General features: G+C 35.1%; 1 protein-coding gene across 2 annotated transcripts; it reads left to right on the top strand.

Moving 5' to 3' along the window:
* The first annotated feature begins 795 nt into the window (after nt 1-795).
* Nucleotides 796-20827, top strand: LOC100372589 (uncharacterized). 2 transcript variants are annotated; one of them, XM_085504972.1, is made up of 15 exons: nt 796-1208; nt 8489-8599; nt 9875-9997; nt 11965-12047; nt 12418-12561; nt 12694-12885; nt 13896-13980; nt 14254-14401; nt 14590-14760; nt 14877-14997; nt 15120-15342; nt 15540-15649; nt 15945-16116; nt 16308-16488; nt 16882-20827. In XM_085504972.1, the coding sequence occupies exons 1-15, from the start codon at nt 1155-1157 to the stop codon at nt 18747-18749; spliced, it is 3786 nt and encodes a 1261-aa protein (XP_085361098.1). In that variant the 5' UTR covers nt 796-1154; the 3' UTR covers nt 18750-20827. The 2 variants fall into 2 exon arrangements, with proteins under 2 accessions (XP_085361098.1, XP_085361097.1); XM_085504971.1 differs by lacking the exon at nt 796-1208 and adding an exon at nt 8145-8304.
* Nucleotides 20828-21875: the final 1048 nt, after the last annotated feature.

Below are 21875 nucleotides of genomic sequence, written 5' to 3'. Positions count from 1 at the left end.
ACAGACCTGTCTGAACTAGACACTGTCTTAAATGAATGCGGTCTAAAAAAAATCTTATTTTCAGACCCTTCTCCATAGCTTAAGTTTTTCTTTCTTAACCTAAAGCAGTGAGATCTATCCATTCTCCTTTGGTGTTCAGTTCCCACAGTTTTCACTGTACTACCAACCAGTATTGAAGTGAGATGTGTTTTCAATGAGGTTTCATCTTTGTTTGAATAAAAAAATTAAGTAATTTTTTTTTATTTTTAACAAAATAATTAAAACTTGGGATACAAGTCTGTAAATAATGCATCACAAAAAATGTGAAAATTGTAAAGCATTTTTGTTATGTAATACATTTAAAAGAAATCTTGACTCCATGAATATGTGACATTTATTTCATCTGCTCTCTATCTTGGCATGGTACCACAAGAAACTACCGGAGCATATAAAAAAAAGCATCTGAATAAACTTTGGCAGATATTCAGTTCTGAACAGGATGTTTATTCTTAAAATAAGTACCAATAAGTACAAGAGTAATTGTTTTTGTATGTACAAGGTGTGTTAGGTAAAGGTATGTATCAAACTGGCTGCACTTCAGCTGAATAAAGTCCGCTTGTTATTATCAAGCTATCGGATTAAACTGGGATAGGTTCATTAGCATATCATCTGCATAACAATTGCTTTGTACTGAGTGAATCAAGCTTGGGTGCATAAGAATAGCCATTGTCCAATTGGATTGTGTAGTTTTGCATATGATTAGCCTGTGAAGTACATTAGATGTCAAACCATGGTGGGATAGGCCGGATATCTATTGAAGTTAGTTTGTGTGGGTGGTACTCCTTACCTCCACTGTTAATGTACACGACTGGACACTTCAGGTATAATCTAGTGTAGTGTATGTGTACAGCAACAACGATAGCTCGCATTAAAGCTCTTGCAGATGTAGACTCAAGAAAGTTTGTCTGCGTTTTATTCTACGCACACTCCTTTGAGTAGTTCAGACAGGAAGTTTGTTAATTTAGACTTTGACCCTACTTGTCAAATTATATACGGTGGGTTGGATTTGCGTCAGAGATACCTACCTGCCGTGACGTGTGCGCCATACGTAGAGTGCACTAGGACTCTGAGCTCTGAACAGCAGAGAGGTTCACTGCGACTTGCTGCTCACCAGAATGAGGGAGGTTCATAACAGCATTAAACATATTATAGGACATTCATCGTTAAAGGTATGATTATTTTTAATTCATAGTTGAGTTGGGACTCTGCCCCTTGTTGACGTTTTCACGTAGAGTATGTTATGGTGGAGTCAGTGGTGGGGGTTGACACAATTGGCTGATAAAGTTCAATGTTTATTATTTTGCCAGAAAAATAATTCAGCAGAATAATAGATTCTTTGGGTGGAGTTGTTTACGTTTTATTTTGAATGTGAATGTATTTCACGTTTTGAGTGAGTATTTTAAACTTGTGCCATTCAGAGGTTGTGGAACTGTATAATGACGTCGATACTGTGGTTTATTGTTAAAATTTGTCAACTTCATTTGTGGAAAATCTGGTTGCAAAGAAATCCTGATTTGTACAAGTTGTCTTTACCTACTGTAATATGTAATTTACATATAATCGTTCTGAAATAAGTCATGTAGGATATATTCATAATGGCACTTCGGACAACATGGACATTTTAAAGAAATTATCAGTTTTAATTGGCTCTTTTTTTCTTGGCAGCAAAAATTTGAAATTTTAAAATCTCTATTTCTGTTTGGTGATATAATCTAGTTTTCTTCTTTTATTTGACCAACTTTTGCTCAAGATTGTTTTCCTTGACCTAATTTTTTTTAATTGCCAAAAATTCCCCAGACTCTGTTTATAGTGTGCTAATTTGGTGGTTAATCTGTTAGCACTATACTTGAATCATAGACAGTAAGTCGTGGACGTGCCAGACGTAAACACAAGTAACAGCATGCATGAGGCAGTCCTGATACATAACAGATTTATGTGACACCTGTGGATGTGACCGCAATTCACTTTTGCACTTTTCGGCCACCTAGTATTTTGTACTGTATGCACTTTGTAAATAGCTTTTGTTTAAATTAATTTATGTAATTGGGTTTGAGGTCAATTTCACAGTTTAGTGGGCATTAAATGTTTTGTTATATTAATTGCCTTTGAAGTTTTCTCGTTAACTAAACAACTGTGCTATTATTGAAGTCATAATATATCTCTTAATGATTTCTACATATTTTTTTTTTTGGATCAACCTTGAAAAAAGAATTGTGCAGAAATGTGTTTCAAATCACTTGACACTGAAAACCAATTGTCAGTTCCTTGTGATGCCTACCAGCATGACATTGACACTTCTCAATAATGTCATAAAAGATGGTCTAGTTTAATTAAGCTTACTTGAGTAAAAAAAGGATCTGATTGAAGGTTACAAAATACTTGACTCATTGATATCATCCAAGGTTTTATTCTATAATACTTTACTGAAGGTTTTTCATACAGTATCTCTGATTTATGGTTCTCACTGTTGCACTGTGTACATTCCGCACATCACTTAAAACACACCCCACACCTGTGATTATGATGATGATTGTGGTTCGAGTATTTTATTCAGACGTGATGGAATTCATTTAATTAATCTATGTGGAAATCGCTATTGTGTCAAGACAATGACAAACAATTGCATGTTTCCTCCATGGGCCATTCACTCTTGACCGTTCTTTTAATTTTATTAAAACTGTGTCCCACTTTTATAAATCGTTTCCTGTAATGCTAGTTCGACTTTCCATAGCATCTTTTTTTTTCCATATCCTTTTTCGAAATCAATTCAAAATTTGTAAATTAAAATTACAAAATGTCGTCCATGTGACCTTAATGTTTACAGACTGGCTTTTCAGAATAAGTAATCTTTACAAATTGAATTGTTGAATAGTTTTCTTTCCAAGCAAACAAGAGATTTCCTCTTTTATGTCATCCTGCTATTTACAGTCAAAATATTGATTTCTATTGTCGTCAGTATTATATAAGCACTATAACTGACAGCATATACTGTACTTGTAGAAGCATGTGTGTCAACATGTGTGCATTTGATGACAAGCCAGGTCATAGAGTTGAAGTTGTTTTTGGATAAGATGGAATCTAGAAAAAGATGTTAACTTTTTTCTTTTTTTGCAATATACATGTATTCATGAAAAACCTAATTACCGGTAACCATTCACAGGTGCACTGTTGTAAATTTCATACTTGGACAAGTGCCCTTTTTTGTGGGCATCTAGTGGTATAGAGAGGGTTGGGGGGGGGGGGGGTTGACATTCTCCACTATCAATAATTTCACTATCTAGGGGTTGACCATTAGAAACTTAGGGGGAAGGTCAGAATAGCCTAATATATATTTATATATAAAATAAAAACATTTAACTGAGGAAAGTAAAACTTTACAAGCACCATCATCCCGGGAATAAAAATCATGAATCAATAATTTGCACAGTACCGTAGTTCCCACAATCAGCCCATTCATAGTTCCAAGGGTTGACTTCTCAACTTCCCAATGGTTGATTTTAAGGCTAGCAGTGAAGATTACTCAAGATGATTATACACCCAATTTTCATAGATTTTTGATTCTCAAACATAATCAATATTGATTATATTTTTGAAATATTTCCTTTTCTCCTTGTTTTTAAAAAAGTTAGTGTTTACTCACTTCTAAGGTGGTCGTACCACAGTTAGTGGCCGTACCTTGGTTATCATTATGCATGTTAAGTAGCATAGTAGGGGTTTATTGGTAAGCAGCTCAGCATGACATAAGACCATATTAGCATATTTTTCACATTCTTTTCAGAAACTTTACCCCTCAGTTGTATGTTTTGTGTTGTTTGTTTTGGTTCAGAGTTAACATTTTTCAAGGCGTATTGAATTTCCCAGTATACACATGTACCGGTAGTATTTTTTTTTTTCAATTATTTTTGTGTACAATCTTCATTTTGGATGTATTCGTTGTCAATAGGCCATATGCATGACCTCCAAAAGGTCACACATCCTGGTACTTTCTGGGGGTACAAATTTACTATCAATTCAAATTTAATTATTATTTTCTCACAAAAATGCAAGCAGTTATCTTTGAAATTCAAAAACAGTTAAACATCGTAACAATTGATGTATATTATTGGAAATTCTTGCTATGATGGAACATAATACTCCCTGAAAGTACCAGGATGTGTGACCTTTAGGGGTCATGCATAAGGCATGTCTAGTAGATTTTATATTATGAACGTAGCTGAAATCTTGATAGGAATCCACAGTACAGATACAAAAGTACCTGGCAATTCAGACCTGTGCCTGTCATGGTGATAAATTTCTGTATATTTCCTCTGTTCATTTTCATGCCATCTCTTCGTGTCACTGTGAACATCATTGGAAACATGATGCCGTGCATGTAGCATCATAATCACTAGCCCATCCCAGCACTTGAAGTATTCAATATTTTTATCTCAAAATCTTTAGTAAATATTTTGATTGGAAAGTTATATTTCTATCTGAGTTTTTGATAACATTTCTGCACTGGGTAACTGTAAATATATATTGTAGCCTCACAACAACAACAACTGTTACACAACTAGTGAGGTTGTCTTATCAGAGATATAACTTTAATTGAGCTCATGATATTGTACACAGCTACTGTTTCTGTTGACAGTGACTGATAAGACAATCACCCAACCCAGGCAAGGATTCCAATTTGTCCACATCAGGAGGGCTGGTATTTTAGGAACCCAAGTATGTAGCAGTTGTGATGAGGCAATCCATAAAATAGTGCCCAAGCAGCACAGTACAATGACAATTGTGATCACATCTCGGTTACTTTTTTATTTACAAAGTTCAATCAGTGTTTGAAATCTCACAATGTCCCACATTTCTGGTTGACTGCCGTTATCGTAACTTTGATAATGTACTTCAGTCTTCAGGTAAATTATATGACAGGATTGTCAGCTTCGAGCAGCTGAATTGTTGAAGTTTACAAAAAGCATTTAACTTTGATTGATTACTTTTGTCAATGTTCTACATTTCAAACCTTGCCGCATGACAACCGCTTAGTACTGGAGAATTTAAGCGTGTTTGAAGTGAATTGTTCTCAGGTAATTTTACGATAATAAAAATAGTTGAAACTGGACACACTCTCTTCTACTGGCATCCAGGTGCTTACTGTTTCCGAAGCAAAACATGGTTTACCAGTAATATACATGTAGTTGAAAATTACATTAACTGTATTAACCTACTAAAACCTATATTAAATAAATGTTCTCATAACTATATCTAGGAGTATCACAACTCACAGCAAAGTAATTATGTTCAATCACTGTGACCTGACGGAAGCTACCTTAACTTTTACTCATATTGGTATGTTTATATTGCATGAGTTTGACGGGAGGATCTATTGTAAGGACTATAGGGGTGGCAGGTATCATTCTAATTTCTGTAGAACTCTATTTATCAGCACGGGTAATAGGATGTGGATGTGATTGGTGAAAAGTACTTTGATTGTAGTGTTTGTATAAAAGCTGTAAACTTTTATAACCATGGTATGTAATACCACTATATCAATGCGCTTTATTGTTGAGAACGGTAGGCTAGCGTCTTTAGTCTTATATACCTGCGTGATTTCATTCAATCTTCTGTTCTTTGAAGAGCAAAAGGAAATATCGTAGGCGTACAGTGTCAACACAAACTCCTTGTCTTCTGAGTTTGCTTTCCCCAGCACATGGTTGCCAGTGTTGATATCAGGACTGGCCATTGTACTGTCTGTGAGGTCAAGGGTCGCATCGGGTGGACGTGACTGTTAACATCTTTCTCAGTCACAGTGCCGTGGGTACTCTTTTAACTAGAACAGTGCAAGGTACGAGTTCAATGAAATTGTACAAACACAGCTCGCTTTGATGTTGGGCTCACGTTTGTTCTGCTTTATTCATCCATTTCTATAGAATCGTTTCTTCTTCTTTTTTTTTTTATCGTCAAAGGTGCGTGTCTCAACTAAATTTAAGAGATAAAAGTGCTCATGGCCTTGTGTTTAAAAATAGGCATAAAAAAGTGAAAATTGATCCCTTGTTATTTAATGCTTGACTGTTTCTGCATGAGCCAATGACTTTGTGCTCTGGCACAGCTATTTACTGAGAGTTCCTTTATGTGGCTCAGGTAGTCCCACATGTTAGACCATAGCTTTTGCATCTCATATGCCACCGAGGTGCATTTGCAGGCATTGAGAAAAAATCTGGGTTTAGAAATTAATTTTCAACCCCAGTATGATTATTACATTTAAGTCAATGTTTATGATTTCAGAATAGTTGACAGTATGTTGCCATGGAAACAATTCTAGTTACAGGTACAATTTTTTTTTCTGTGGGACCTAATTAGTACAATAAGTAAAAAATCAAAAAACTCACAAAAAGTTTTAAGTTCAGGAAAACTTGTTCATAAGTTTGTATGAGTCTGTTCACTGCTTCTGTGTTGTATTGATATCTTTTTGCTTTGGATTACGTTATCACAATATTGGTGAATGGTTTGCATTCATTATACCCATTACCATGTATGCCATTTTGCGTCAGAATCCACACCCAAATCTTTGCCTTGCGTCATATACCGGGTACTACATGTATGAATGATGACAACCAAACTCCTTGAAACTGTGTATAGTACAAACACATCTATCTATAACTGGTTAATCTGTTTTCGACTAGTGCTTATTGGTCAGTATTTCCACCAATTAGCAGACAGATTAGTCAATGTTATGGCGTCTGTCTGTCCTAAATATTCTAATTTGAATGACATTTCTTGGTCAGTTTTAGTTCCCTGGGGCTACTGTTTTTTCGCTATCAGTCAACGCTTCCCTCTAGTAATGGTATAACTGGCAGCAAATTCCAATGAATGGTATTCCTGTTTTATGATTTGATTTTATATGCACTGTCATTTCCCACAGCTTTGCAGTGGAATTGGTGCATGTTAGGGAGAGATGTTGTGGATCCTTTCATGGTGTTGTTTGTTCTAGTTGCCATTCAGGTGGAAATTTCCAGAATTTTGATAAATTTACTGCCTCACGAAACAATGAAGTCTGTCTCTGTGAAAAATAGTAAATGATTCTCCAAAAGTCAAAGGTCTATCATAAAGACAGTCTCTAATGTACTGTTGTTGCTGCTGGCAACATCCAAATCTTGGTCTAGGTTATATGCTATCTACTACGAGAAGCAAGAAATTATAAATAAAAATATTAAAAATAAAAAAAAAATAGTTAGTCTCAGGGGAAAAAGTCATATAAAGCCCTGTACCCTCAAGCCAGTAGCCTCTACCCCTTTTCTTGAAATGAAATGATCCTTTTCAAAGTTGTTATTGTATGGCCTCTTTGGCTAAAATTATGCAATTTTAAACTTCTACATTAGAATGCAAAGTTTACTGTTGTTGGGGCTTTTGTAAGGAGGACAATAAAGATTGCCAACTTAGGTGACATCCAGGTCATCTAGTAATAATAGGTTGCAGTCAGGTTATTCTGTAGATCTTTCACAAATCTCACACTCTATAATCTTGTATAATTTGTCTTGGCTCACCTTGTGTCTCTTGAAGTAAAACTGGATGTTTTATAACAACAGAAAAAATGAACAAACTCGTGAAGTAGAAAGATTGAAAAAATGTACTTTAATTTAAAGTTCTGAAAGTTTTGATGAAGTTCTGGAAAAAAAGTGCACTGAGTATAGTTTGACATTTTATAATGGCAGGAAGAAAAAGAGATGTTTGAAAAATTGTATAATCTCGGCGAGTCATGTGGCTTAAACGTGCTGAAGATATAGCTTAAATATGTCAATATTTTCTTATCGGCCTCGAACGTGAGAGCAGATCAGTTGAGAAATTAGAAGGCGGGTCCAAGACTATGTACGTGTGTGATCTTTTTTCATGGGAGGTTTAAAATGGGTCAGGGGTATTTTGAGATGCACAGTGTCGCAATGCCTTGCCGTTGAATAGAACAGCCATGAAGAGAATACATCGTGAAGTCATTGTGTAGCCTCTATTGTATTCTATTGCAATTGTGCTATTTGCATTTACATAGCCTAGCAGTGTGTTTGCATATTAAAAGGCCAATGGTTTTCAGATTTCTTTGGCTAAGTGCCATCCGTCATTATACCACAGCGCACATAAACACAAGGACGTATTGTTGAGTTATGCCGTAGACATCATGTCGGCTGTTTTTTTCTGTGTTGAATTATGCGGCTTGGTAACACGGTGCAAGATCAGGGACATGGTCTAGCTGTGAGAAAGAGAACACCAACTGCTTGGATGAATGACGAGCAGGTAGATGAGATTTCTAAAAATGGTTACGACACACCTCTCTGCTCAGGTTTCATGTATCCCAGCCGACAACCGACTTTAAGTGTCGTCCATAAACCGTTCCAGTTGATGCACCTTTTGCTAGCTGTGCTGTCTCCTTTTGCCTTTTATATCTAACTTGTGCCGTTTTATGTTTTATTCCTGATAGGTGCAAAGAATACCACAATATGACCAGTATTTAAGTACACTGCTTGATAAGACGCCAGTGTCTCATCCGGCCTATGGAGACCTGTGTCCGGTTGTTGATAAAGTCAATAACGTAAGTCATGCGTTAGTTCATATATTCTAGCATTTTCCATTTTGGTATCATGTACATTTGACTAAATATAACTGCCCTATTGATACCATTCTGTCCTATAAAAGACAATTGACACAAATCTTGAGACGAGTACACCAAGCCAGAGTGGCAGCCAGATTACCTGGAGCCATATCTACTTGACTGTGTACAATCGCCAGATATGTTTTCACACATGCACGTGTCCTCAGCTTTAGCTTTACATCACCGCTTACCACACCACGTACATTTCATACTGGCGTCATACACAGGGTAAACTCAAGTGCGCTAAAAATGTAGACTATTGCTACAAATTTAAAACGAGTCAAATTCTCTTTGAGTACTTGGCGGGCTGGGCTCCATAGCATGAACAATTAGCCACATTTTTTTGTCGCTGACTGCGAAGAAAGTTTTTTATGTCTCAGTGACATTCAAGTGGTTCTGAGTCAGTCAATTAAAGGAAAATATTCTAGACAAGTGTTGGTTGGTAAATGTAATTGACCAGTCATTTGAAACTTACACATCTCACGTTTCCCCCCCATTCAAAGACTAAAGGTTGGGCAGGTCTCATTACTTCCGACTTAATTTTACCTAATCAAATATAATTGTGTAATGATTTGACATGTTCACTGAGTAGAACCAGTCGGTTGTAGATCTATCACTGATTGATGACTAAAATATACGATAATGTCCTTGTGGTCGCATTCCATAGATAGAGGAATTGCAAATTGTCTTGTATTTGGTAGATCTTTTTTTATTTATTTAATAAAATACATTCATAATACTGGAAAACAAGAATAAATATTTTAAGTTAAATAACAATTTAAATGCAATTGTCCTGAAGAACTCAGTGATACTGATAATTGTGAGTATTATCATACTTGCCACTCCACATGTATGCTCCTTGGTAATATGCTTGTATCAAATCTAATTTCATTTGGTTTGACTACTCCTTGCTGCTATTTTTTGCCAGATTTTTGAATTGGTTCAGAATAGCTCACAGCAACCGAGTGAAAGTATTAATTAATTGAATATTCATTCAGTATTGTAAAGTTTATACTGTTTAGTATTGTACTGTCCTTCCTGCTTTTTAAAGCCAGAACTGTTTCCAGTTTATACTTAGAAGCTATTCACTGAAGTGACAGTCTAAACTTGTCCTCCATTATCATGTTTACAATGCGTTAATGCCTTTTCTCAAGTGATTTGAACTTGCGCTGACAGCTATAACTGACCTCACCCTCACTTTCTATTTGCTTCTAGATGGTGAAGGAGCGAGACAATGAGATTCAGGTTGCCGAGAACCAGAACAAACTTGAGCAGGTCCAGGAGCGGTTTCCGCATGATAACCTGCAGTTAATGGAGAAACATGCTGTAATCCTACAGGTATGGTAACCCCCCTATTATATCCAGATTATGGATTAATCCAATGAATAATGTGTGCTTGGAGCATACCATTATTTTAAAATCATGGGTGGGGGTGTTTAATTTACTGTTTTTGAAAATGCGTTTTATAATAATTAGACTTATTTGCAAAATCATCTTAGTAAACCATTTATATCTTCAGATTCAACCTTACAAAAAATTGACGAGAACTCCCTTAAGAAATCTACACAAATGAATAGATAAGGGGTTAACATTATGAGAAAGAAGGAAATAATATGTTATGTTACTGACATTTCTGCCCAATATGAAATAAAACACCTTGTTTTCAACATCACTATTTTCAAAGGTTTACACATCACAGAGTGGATAGTTCTTAGTTTTTGTTTCTACATAATGCTGCATTTTGTACGACTTTTGTTATATAATGACACACACTGTAAAGTTTTGGAATGTCTCTGAATTGTATCGCACCAACCACAAAAACCATAACATGAAAGAGATCATTAAAAAAGGTTCTCATTTAAACTTAGATTAAATTATAGCAGTTGTAAATGGGCTATCAGGATGGTTCAGTCATTTTATTGTCTTCAAACAAAACGTGTTGATTACCTAGGCACATTGCCTTTCAGATGATATCTTGTTTACAAGCTCCTGTGCTGGGTGGTTCCCAGTGTGTACCACAGCTAGGGTTTGCCAGTAAACAACTTATGATGATTTACTATGGTATACTGTGTCTCTTTTATTTCACAATTATACCTCTTTTAATGAGATATTGTGTAACTCCCCCTCCCCCCTCTGTAGATTTGAGCTGCTATTCAATACAAACCCTATTGTGATATGTAATTTTTTGAAATTGAATTAAGCTTTTATTTTCAACATGTCAAAGTTGTGCAGGTATAACCTTTTCATCACCAGACTTTCTTGCCCAAATTTTTCTGCACTTTTTTTTCTTATAGTCTTCAATATTTCTGAAAATTAACCCTAATTTTGAAGCCAAAAATTTGTGTAAATTTTTTTAGTATTTTGTGAATTTGTGATAAAAATAGGGAACTGGTGGTGAAAAGCTGTATATCTGATTTAAAATCGAATACTGTAAAAGGATTAATTATTCACTCGGTTTTAGTTTTGCTTATTTCCCTGAAAATGTGTTAAAATAAAACCCAGTGAATATGTAAAATTTAGCATAGAACACATTATCTGAATGATAAAGCCATGAAATTTGAAATCAAATGAATATGCCTGAAATACTAAATCAGTGAAATTTAAAAACATGTGAAAATTAGTCATTTTACAGTACATTGAATACTGTGGAATACTTTATTTTCGCTGGAATTAATTTTCGCTGAAAAGCCTTTTTGGGCGTTTTGCTTGGAATTTATTTTCACTGACTTTTTTATGAGTTTAATGTGAAATAAAGGAAAAAAAGTATATTCGCTGGATTTTATTTTCACGGAATCATCCCTTCAGCAAAAATAGCGAAAATAAATTAACTTTAAAAAAAAAATGGTATTAAACATTGAAGTGTTTAGAGAATGTAATTCCCTATTGTACACAGTAACGTCAGCATACCATGAAGCAAGAATACCACTTATTTCTTTCTCTCCTTCTCACAGTCCTTCATCCTGCTAATTAATCGTCTTACATTCAAGTATATACTACATATAATTACTGTAAAGTCTATTTACAAATCCCATTATCCACTGTTGCCATAGAATTAATGACAATTCTGTATTTACTGTTGGATTTGTCTCACTTCAGTTGAAAACATTATAGTCCATGTTGTTTAGTTTGATTTCTTTAAATGTCAATATTTTCTCTCCCTGTTGTGTCATTCCTTCTAATGAATACAGTCGACTCATGTCCACCTTTAAATGCCAAACAGTATATCTTCTCACTTGGTGTAAAAATAATTCTCTTTTTATGACAATATCTCACTGTTTCTGTTTGTTTTCTCCTTTGTTTCACAGAAATCCAAGTCATTACAGATAAGGAGAAGATCAGCGCCCACACATGTTCTCAGTCGGACATTTTCGAGCAAATCTAAGCCTAGGTATAATTTTTTCAAATATTGAGTTCAAATAATTTGCGAATTTTCATATTATGTATTTTACTATAAGTTCTTTGTTGATTTTACACCAAATAGACAAACATTCATAGATCAATGGAGTTTAAAAAATAGTTCCAATATTTTTTTCCACTTGTTTGTCAAACTACAGAAAATAATTAAGTGCGGTGGTAGCATTTATCCTTGAAAATAAATTATGTTATATTCTGTAATTGTTTATGATGATTCTTTGGTTACTCAAACCAAATCCCATTACAAGTCTTCCCAGAATGCAATATACAAGATGGCTGGTAGTCAGTGTTTCCTAAGCAACAGGTGTAAAATGAATTTAACACAGGATGTGTTTTATTTGCAGTTTGTCAACTGAGAAATCCATGATGGATTATAATGGTAATAGGGCGTACGTCATGGAAGGTCCTGTACAACTTACAACCGGCGTTCAGTCCCAGCACAGATACTTCTTTCTCTTCAACGATGTTCTCCTGATTGCAAAAACTAAGTAAGTTCTTTAAAAATGTAAAACATAAATATTTATGTTATTCATATTTTCAAATGATTTTTTTTTCTTCAAATAAACAGAATAAAAATACTTTATCTAATCTGTAAAAATTGTTTTTCTTTGTTTTCATAGATCGGGAACGAATTTCCGACTGAAGCAAAAGATTAGAGTTAATGAGATGTGGGTCGGTTCTTGTTTGGAAGAAGTTTGTGAAACTAATAAATCAGCGGAAAGATCGTTCGTTCTGGGGTGGCCCATTGCTAATAATGTGGTGACCTTTCCTTCAGCGGATGTCAAACAGTTATGGTTGGACACACTAAACAGGTGAGTCCTGCTTCTGTAGCAGCAGGAGAAGGAGATTATATCACTCTGCAGTTGTTTGAGGGGAGGGTAGTAGGATGTTGTAATTTTTCACTTCCCAGTCTTTGCCATAACTAAAACCATTACTACAGTCAGTAAAATGTCTATTTTCTCAAACTCACAAAATTCTTAAAAACCTGTGCTTGCCAAATTTAGGTGGTTTATAATAATAATAACTTTATTACACTACTAAAAACCTTCAGAGGGTTTTTGTATGGTAAGGAACATAAATACAAAGAAATACAAAAACCATAAAATTCAAAAAAGATAAAATTAAAAGGGAATATATAAAAGAAAAATGTCAGTTAAATAAATAAATACAAAAAAAAAAATTAATTACTTTCTGTGGTTTCAAAAATTGTGCTCTCTAAATATTTTGCTAAGGCTATATTATTCTCCATAATCCTTTTAAATCCATTGTGTAAATATTTATTGCACACTCATCAAACAGTTTTTCCATTTATATGGTCAGTATAAAATAGCAGAAAATGTTTTTATAATATATCTAACTTTTACAAATTTGTCTGGGAATTTCCATCATTTCAGTTTAACCAATTAAAATAACTGATCAGCTAAATTACTGGAAAATATTGTGGAAATATAATAAAATTCAACTAGATTTGAACTGGCTGTTTTTATACTAACATAGAATGAAGAAGTCAACATAGATTGATAAAAGCAGTCATGTAATACAGTAGCAGGAACTCAACCATGTTTATTTCCTCTATGGCTGGATAATTAATTGACTGTGAAGTACTTCCTCTATCTGATTGCAGCCTGTTTTCATTATGTGTTCATAGTGCATACCCAGTGATTCCGCAGTGTCTTTCTGTAAACAGCCGAGATTTTGTGAGAGACCATTTTTCGGTGAAAATCTTGAAATCTTTTAGCAGTGAAAACTTGAGTGGTTTATAGTATCCACAGTATATTAATGTGTTCACAGTAAGTTACATGTCACTTGTCTTCATTCAAAGGTACATCAAGGAGGAGCGCATGAAAGAAGTTCCCAAAATATTAAATTTGAAAATTATTAACCAAGACTTAAACTGTTACCCATATGTAAGTTGAATTATATTTAATAATTATTTCCTTATTAACTGTCACATTTGAATTTGTGTTCCTGTTTTCCTACAAGCTTCCTGTACAATTTGCCTTCAAATCCAGATCCACTTAGTATTAACCATCAAAATTAAGATTCATTTTGATAGAAGAATACGAATATTTAAAATGCAGGTTCTTATGTAAAAGAGTCGTTAAAACTTTGGTTTTTATGAAAAAAAAAAACGTTACAGGATACATGTCTTTAAAATTATTTATCCTGTTTAATTTCAGAGCAAGAAAATTCCAGTGTGTAATACAGACGATTGCAATGAAGTGATTAGACTTTGTGTAGAGCAGTTTAAATTTAGTGATTATCAGTCCAGTCACTTCCAACTTTGGGTTCAATCTGGCAAGGAAGAAATTGCATATCCCCTCATAGGTAAGTAGTCATAAAGTTAAATCATACAAATAGCATCTGAAGCTAAGTTTACATATATTTTTCTTGTTTTTCAGTATTATTATAAGGTATATGGCAACAATTTGTCTTTATTTGCCATATCTGTAATGGGTATTTTGTCCAGCTAAATAAGTCTCCAAATGTAACTTTTATGTTTTCTACTCTTGTAGGTCATGAGATACCATTTGCTATCAGGATGAATCATTTACGAGATGTGCTTAAAAATGAGGATGTCAATCTGACAGCTGACTTAGACGCCAGCATGGAAGATTTTCCACCCGAGTTGCAATGTAACTTTGTACTACGACTGATCCAAAAGTCATCTGATCGTATCAAGCTTGGTAAGTACATTTTATGACGGTTGCTATAGAAACCACATGATGGAGCTTTGTTTAGTATTCAAGCGAATGTATAAGATACTTACCAAGCCTTACCATTGCTTTTTTTTCTTTTTCAGACGTTGTTAGTGCCCAAAAGAGATTTAAAAAGCAAAAAAAGACTTCGCTGATTAACTTCAAGTTCCGACGGAGTACTAGCAAGACAGGAGATAGTGTGGATTCTGGCACAGTGCCACCAAGGTAAACAAATCAATCACGAAATAATCATTATAATTATTTCCAACAAAATATTTCAATTCAACATGGGAGTCCATCCTGTTGAATCAAATTCTGAGAAAACCTGTTTGTGTTTTTCTTGCTAGGTTATTTGGACTTCCTCTAGGTCAGGTTTGTCCCGATGGCAAACTGCCCAGCGCCATTTCTGAATTACTTGTACATCTGTATCACAATGCTCCTTTCCTGACGGGCGTGTTTCGAAAATCAGCAAATGCACGAGTGTGTAGAGAGCTCCGACAAAAGCTGGAATCAGGCGATGAATGCAACTTTGACGATTACCCTGTTTTAGTAACAGCAACAGTTATGAAGGTAAAGACATTTTTAATATACTAATAGACAAATGTATTGTTTATTTTGTTCAGAGCTTTTAAATATTTGCATAAAGATTTCCCAGTCCAGAATATAGAGGGCGACAAACACACTTATTTCCTGTTTGAAAAGCCATCGTTGTTATGGTATTGCATGCATAGTATTTTAATGTGGTTGATTTGTTCATGATTTTCCAGGACTTTCTTCGTGGGTTGCCAGACTGTATTTTTTCAACTGCACTGTATGACAGCTGGATGGAAGCTAATGATATGACTGATGAGCTTGAGAAAAGAAACACTCTAAAATTGTAAGCATTCAACATTTTCTATTCATTCGGAAATAAGATCTTTTTTTTAACTTTAATCTCATTATTTATTTTTTAAATTCATGATTTTATTGAGGAATGTCCTTTATTTCTTTTGACTGCAAAACAGAAAAACAAATTCATGATGTTTAAAAAATAAAATTACTTTGTTTACATTTTGTAGTTTTATTGGAATTTTTGTTTTCATTTTCACAGAAAGCCCCTTGCCAATATAACATGCTTTTCATAATTTTTATTAAGTCAAATTTTTAATGTTCGTTGTTTTGCCATTTTCTAGGACTTTTGAAAAACTTGGTGAGATCAATCAAGATATTGTGAAGCAATTCTTCTGTATTCTCCATTACATTGATAAGAACTCTGAGGAAAACAACATGAACGCCTACAATCTGTCGATCTGTGTGGGTCAAAGTTTACTATGGCCGCCTAGTAACCGAGGCGCCACTGTCACTGTAAGTATCATGAATAAATTAGACTTTAATTTCACAGTAGTCTTGTCTAATGCTGAATATAAACATAAGTAAGCAATTACTATATATAGGTAAATTTCAAATAAATTTTCTCGCCAATTTAGGAGATACAATATTCATCATTAACATGTTTCTCCAATTAAAAAAGATGTTATTTCATTTTTTTGTCTCAGGCTGATGCTTCAAAGAAAATCCCAACTCTCATGCAATACATCTTAGAAAACCTTCACGCTATACTAGGTGAGAATGTGACCAGTATATTCGGTGCACCACCTATAAAAGCTAGCAGACATCGGTCGCGGAGTAGTGACTCTGGATCAGGCTGGGATTCTGACAGCACTTCAGAAAATACAGGTATGAAACAAACAATATTGTGTCTCAATAGTTAATCTCTTTATTAAGTACTAGATGAAGACAACATTTGTTACTTAAGCTGCAAAATTTAAAAAGGTTTTGAGGAAACTTAATTGGTTTACATTATGCGAAAATAAACAATAATTTTATTGCCGACTTTTAACCATAAAGTTCTGTAATTTTGTGGTTTCGATTTTGTGTCTATGGCATTCAGAATGTATTTGTACGAGTAAACGTACCCGTATTCGCAACATTTTTAGAAGTGCATATCTAATGTATACCAAATAAACCCAAAAAGTTCAATAAAAATATGTTGTATTTAGAGTTATCAAAAATATTACCATTACTAAAATAATACTATTATATTAATACTACTTTTCTGTATTTTACTAGGACATATGAAGAGAGATGATGAATCCTTGGATAGTTTAGATCGTGAACTCAGCTACAATGAAACGAACACTCAGTATCATACTCATTCTAATCAGCTTTCGCCATCCAATCTGAGCAAGGATTCTGTTATTCATCTAAGTGATTCACAATTGTTCACAGAATCTGATACGACTGATACAACAGACTCTGGCTACGACAGCAAAATGTTGAGCGTAAGTCCCAACGGGAATATCATGCGTACAGGAAGCATCACCACCAATCCTAATTCACCAAATGCTATTCCACGAGGATTTGGTCGGCGACATCGTCGTAAGTCGGAACCGCTTGTGTCGCCAGGTGTTCTGTTGCATCAGCCTGATGATTCTACGACTGATTGTACGCCGCAGGACAACATGTTTTATCAACGTGAACCACTAAGCGATTCTAAGATCAGTGTCTCTAAGAGGCCGAAATTGTCAGAAATGAGAAGGAAAAATATTTTGGAGTTTGGCTACGAGTTAGATTTGGATTCATCGCTGCTGAGCCCGCGGTTTTGTAACGATATGATCAAAGGACTTCAGGAGCCATCGCAAATTGTCCAATCTAAAAGAATACACCCCCCACAGTTTAGTCGAATGCACTCGGATACCGCAAGCTCCGGTAAAGATTTGTCAATGTTTCAAGTAGTTGCCTGCCCACCAACATTTCATATGCGACATCGTAGCAACTCAGAAAGCTCGCTCATGGATCTTGACTTTGAATGCACGAAAAGCCGTCGACCAATTCTATCACCAGAACTGGGACGAAAGTTCACGTCTCCCTTGGAATTATTTTATGTAGGCGAACCCCAAACCAGTGTGGAGAAACGAACACCGCCAAGTTACGAGTCACATGAAAGGAACCCACCACCAAGTTATCATTCGCTTCCACGTGGACCTTCAAAAAGTAGTTTAACAAGAAGTAAAGTTTTACTTCCAAAGGATGCACCGAAAAAGAGGACTTTTACACCAAAATCTCCTAATGCGGTCTCACAGGGGAAATCGTCTACTTCTACAATGCAACTGTCTAAATCTTTTTCTGATTGGACAGGACTCACCGAGGCAGATCACATACAAAGAAATCAGTTGAATAAATCAGGTCCAGCTACCTATCGTGTGCACAAATGCAATACTGGGGAAAAGGAAAAAGAACATTCCCCTCCTACTGAGTTTTTCCCGTCACACGCGACAACGTCAACACTGTCGACGCCTTGTGATAATGACGCTAAGAGTACAAGGTCTCTAATTCGGAGGACTGCATCAGACCCTCCTACGAGCCTCAAATTCCACACACCACCAACTTACGAAGAGGCTATGAACCGGCGGGCAGTGCTTCATCATTCGCCGATTCAAGAAACCTCAAAACAAGCACTGACAGTTCAGAATATGAAAACAGTACATTCACAAAGGACACTTTCTAACGAGGACAAGCAAAGTCATGCTGACAATACGCCAAACGTTCCACAAGAACGTTCCAGAAAAAGTTTGCTTGACTATCAAAGAAAAAGTCGCCGTGACTATGCCGAGTCAAATTTACAGAGAAGGATAATTACACCAAGACGAAATGAGCAAACTTTGCCGAGAAAATGTTCACAGCCACTAGACACAAGGATTGAAAAGCCCAAAGTCATACACCGTAGTTGTAGCGACAATTACGAGAAACGTTTGCAAATGTCAGTTTTTTTTACCCAGGATTCCAAAGGTGACTGTGATTCTTGCACATCAGACTTTTCACCACACCAGACTCCTTCCGGACTAAAACAGAGAGTTCCCAACACTGCCAAAAACATTACTCCAACAAGTTCAGAAGATAATGTTTCACAATGTCTCTCAGAAGAATCCTATGTTTAGATTATAATAATGCTGTTGCCCTTTCCACATTATCATACCTAGAAAGTATCTTGACTGTGTGTGGACAAATCCATCCATAATATTCAAATATGCAAAATTAAGTACACTTATTCAATCATGTGTTGTTAATTTCTTTAAATACAGTAGGTGTGAAGACTCCTTGTGTCTGGATCATTCCATTGTACGTGCCTTCCCTGTTCCTTATTATTTCCACTCTCTTGGGGATTAGTGTTGTTAAGACTAGGTCAGTTGTAAAATGAGCCACACAGCAGGGATCACATAGAAAACCATTGTAGACATTACATACTAGTTTATTTATCTTTAATCTCTGTCGTCAATGCATGTAGCTACCAGTGTCTTTGCCGTAACTGGCTTTCCCTCGGGTTGACATCACGCAGCCTACGTGCAGCCTTTCACGTGCACGTAACAAGAATGTACAAAGAGACAAAAAAAGGAGGTTTTTCAATGTGTTTTTATTTATCTGACTATGAATGGTGACTATAGCCCTTTCAAAGCGTTTAAGAAAAACATTTTGTCGAGATTTTGAATGTCCTTTTTTAATCAGTTCAGGGTTGACTCAAATTGACTTTTCACATTCCAATGTAGTGATTTGTTATAAAACAGTGCACTTTTTTCTACCTTTTCTGGGTCAGTAACAGTTTGGCATGTTATCGCTAGACATTACTGGGACCAGAAACAAATTTGGTTGAAAAGATGTCACCAGCTAGTATCAGGATTTCCCAATTGACAATGAAAGTAGAGAGCTTTTGCATAACAACGATGATGATGTCATCAGCTGAAACTTAAATTTGCATATAACAATGATGTTATTAACTGATATCTGAAAATTTGCATATAACAATGATGTCACTTATAGATTACAACACCATATTCTTACCGATAATGAACGAACGATTTTAAAAGTGTACAAAATTGACTTCAGTATCATTGTCTGAAATTAAAATCTGCGAGTTAAGAACTCTGGTTTGTTGAAGCATTAAACTGACATAAACGTTGCACTTTATAATAATGATGATGATGTCATTAATGTGATATATAAATTAGCACTTACAAAAAACGAAAGATGTGTGATTCAAGGTCAAAGGTCAAATCTAATAACTGGATTGTTTGGGTGGTTTTATCTTACCTGTTCAGACTACTCTTAGTAGATTTGTTACTCATCCAAATCGTTTTGTCCATTTCGCAAAAGTTTACAACTTCAACGGTTTGTGGAAATGTGCGTACGAAAAGTAAACGATACTCGTGTGTACCCACATAGTTGACATTCTCAAATTCAAGATGAGACCTGTTACCGATATCATTGTTTTCCTGATGTCACAATAGCATAGTGACCTGCACGTGCCACTAACACACCTAGACACTCTGTGATTAGTTTACAAATTAGTCACGTCAAAGAATGCTAAAAAGCACCGTCACTTAATCTATGTAATTTGACCATGCCATCAGTGGCTGAGGGTTTTCCTTGCACTCGATTACCTACTCAGTTCACTCTCATCAATTGGACCAAATCGTTTGTTTTCAAAGAATTACTTTGTAAAGGCAAATAACCCATTGAGGGGGTAATCACTGCTTACTAGTCTCTAGTAGCTTATTACTGTGCAGCAGCAAACACTGGTAACTACATGTTAAATCAGACTGTGTGGTCTCATAGTACTAGACAAACTGAACCCCAATTATGTAAATACAATTATTGCATCTAAATTAACATATGCAAGACTTATTTATAACCACAATATTAAAACAATTGTACATATTACTATTATTTATTTTCTAACCAAGTATTTTCTCCTTTCTTCATTCATTCTCAGACAAAATATATTTTTATACACTGGAGAAAATAAACTTGGGTAACATGTTTCAGTTATTGTGTCCTGTTAGTTCACCTAAAGCGACCTTTGTAACCGAATCATAATCACATTGTACATTTCATTGTCAACTTGCTTTGTTTTCTATAAGCATTATATTACATTTTACAAACATTGTTTTATTCTTTTTAAATATTCTCTTTTAATTAATATGTTATGAATAGGAATAAATTCCTTGCCCAGTATTCAGTATTTCTGCATTTGGATTGTGCTATTATGAGTGGCTGTATGTTCTCTATACAACATGTTTGTTGCAGTTTATATGAATACAAGTGTGTGCTGTACAATCTGTATATGAATACAAGTGTGTGCTTTATAATCTCCATATGAGTACAAGTGTGTGCTTTACAATCTACATATGAATACAAGTGTGTGCTTTACAATCTACATATGGAAACAAGTGTGTGGTTTACAATCTCCATATGAATACAACTGTGTGTTTACAATCTCCATATGAATACAAGCGTGTGCTTTACAATCTCCATATGAACACAAGTGTGTGGTTTACAATCTGCATATGAATACAACTGTGTGATTTACAATCTCCATATGGATACAAGTGTGTGCTTTACAATCTCCATATGAATACAAGTGTGTGCTTTACAATCTACATATGAATACAAGTGTGTGCTTTACAATCTCCATATGGATACAAGTGAGTGCTTTACAATCTCCATATGAATACAAGTGTGTGCTTTACAATCTCCATATGGATACAAGTGAGTGCTTTACAATCTACATATGAATACAAGTGTGTGCTTTACAATCTCCATATGGATACAAGTGTGTGCTTCACAATCTCCATATGGATACAAGTGTGTGCTTTACAATCTCCATATGAATACAATTGTGTGCTTCACAATCTCCGTATGAATACAAGTGTGTGCTTTACAATCTCCATATGAATACAAGTGTGTGATTTACAGTCTCTATATGAATACAAGTGTGTGCTTTACAATCTCCATATGAATACAAGTGTGTGTTTTACAATCTCCATATGAATACAAGTGTGTGCTTTACAATCTCCATATGAATACAAGTGTGTGATTTACAATCTCCATATGAATACAACTGTGATTTACAATCTCCATATGAATACAAGTGTGTGCTTTACAATCTACATATGAATACAAGTGTGTGCTTTACAATCTCCATATGGATACAAGTGAGTGCTTTACAATCTCCATATGAATACAAGTGTGTGCTTTACAATCTCCATATGGATACAAGTGAGTGCTTT

The sequence above is a fragment of the Saccoglossus kowalevskii genome, chromosome 11 (genome assembly GCF_978046115.1).
Source record: "Saccoglossus kowalevskii chromosome 11, keSacKowa6.1, whole genome shotgun sequence".
In the NCBI taxonomy this organism is placed as follows: domain Eukaryota; kingdom Metazoa; phylum Hemichordata; class Enteropneusta; family Harrimaniidae; genus Saccoglossus; species Saccoglossus kowalevskii.
This window is presented reverse-complemented; position numbering and strand designations above follow the sequence as displayed.

What these genes read in the sequence shown, in the direction of transcription:
- LOC100372589 (XM_085504971.1), top strand. Translation starts at nt 8,218, where the DNA reads ATGCGGCTTGGTAACACGGTGCAAGATCAGGGACATGGTCTAGCTGTG. An exon ending in CTCCTGATTGCAAAAACTAA is followed by an intron (nt 12,562 to 12,693) that starts GTAAGTTCTTTA and finishes TTGTTTTCATAG; the next exon opens with ATCGGGAACGAATTTCCGAC. An exon ending in AATTGCATATCCCCTCATAG is followed by an intron (nt 14,402 to 14,589) that starts GTAAGTAGTCAT and finishes CTACTCTTGTAG; the next exon opens with GTCATGAGATACCATTTGCT.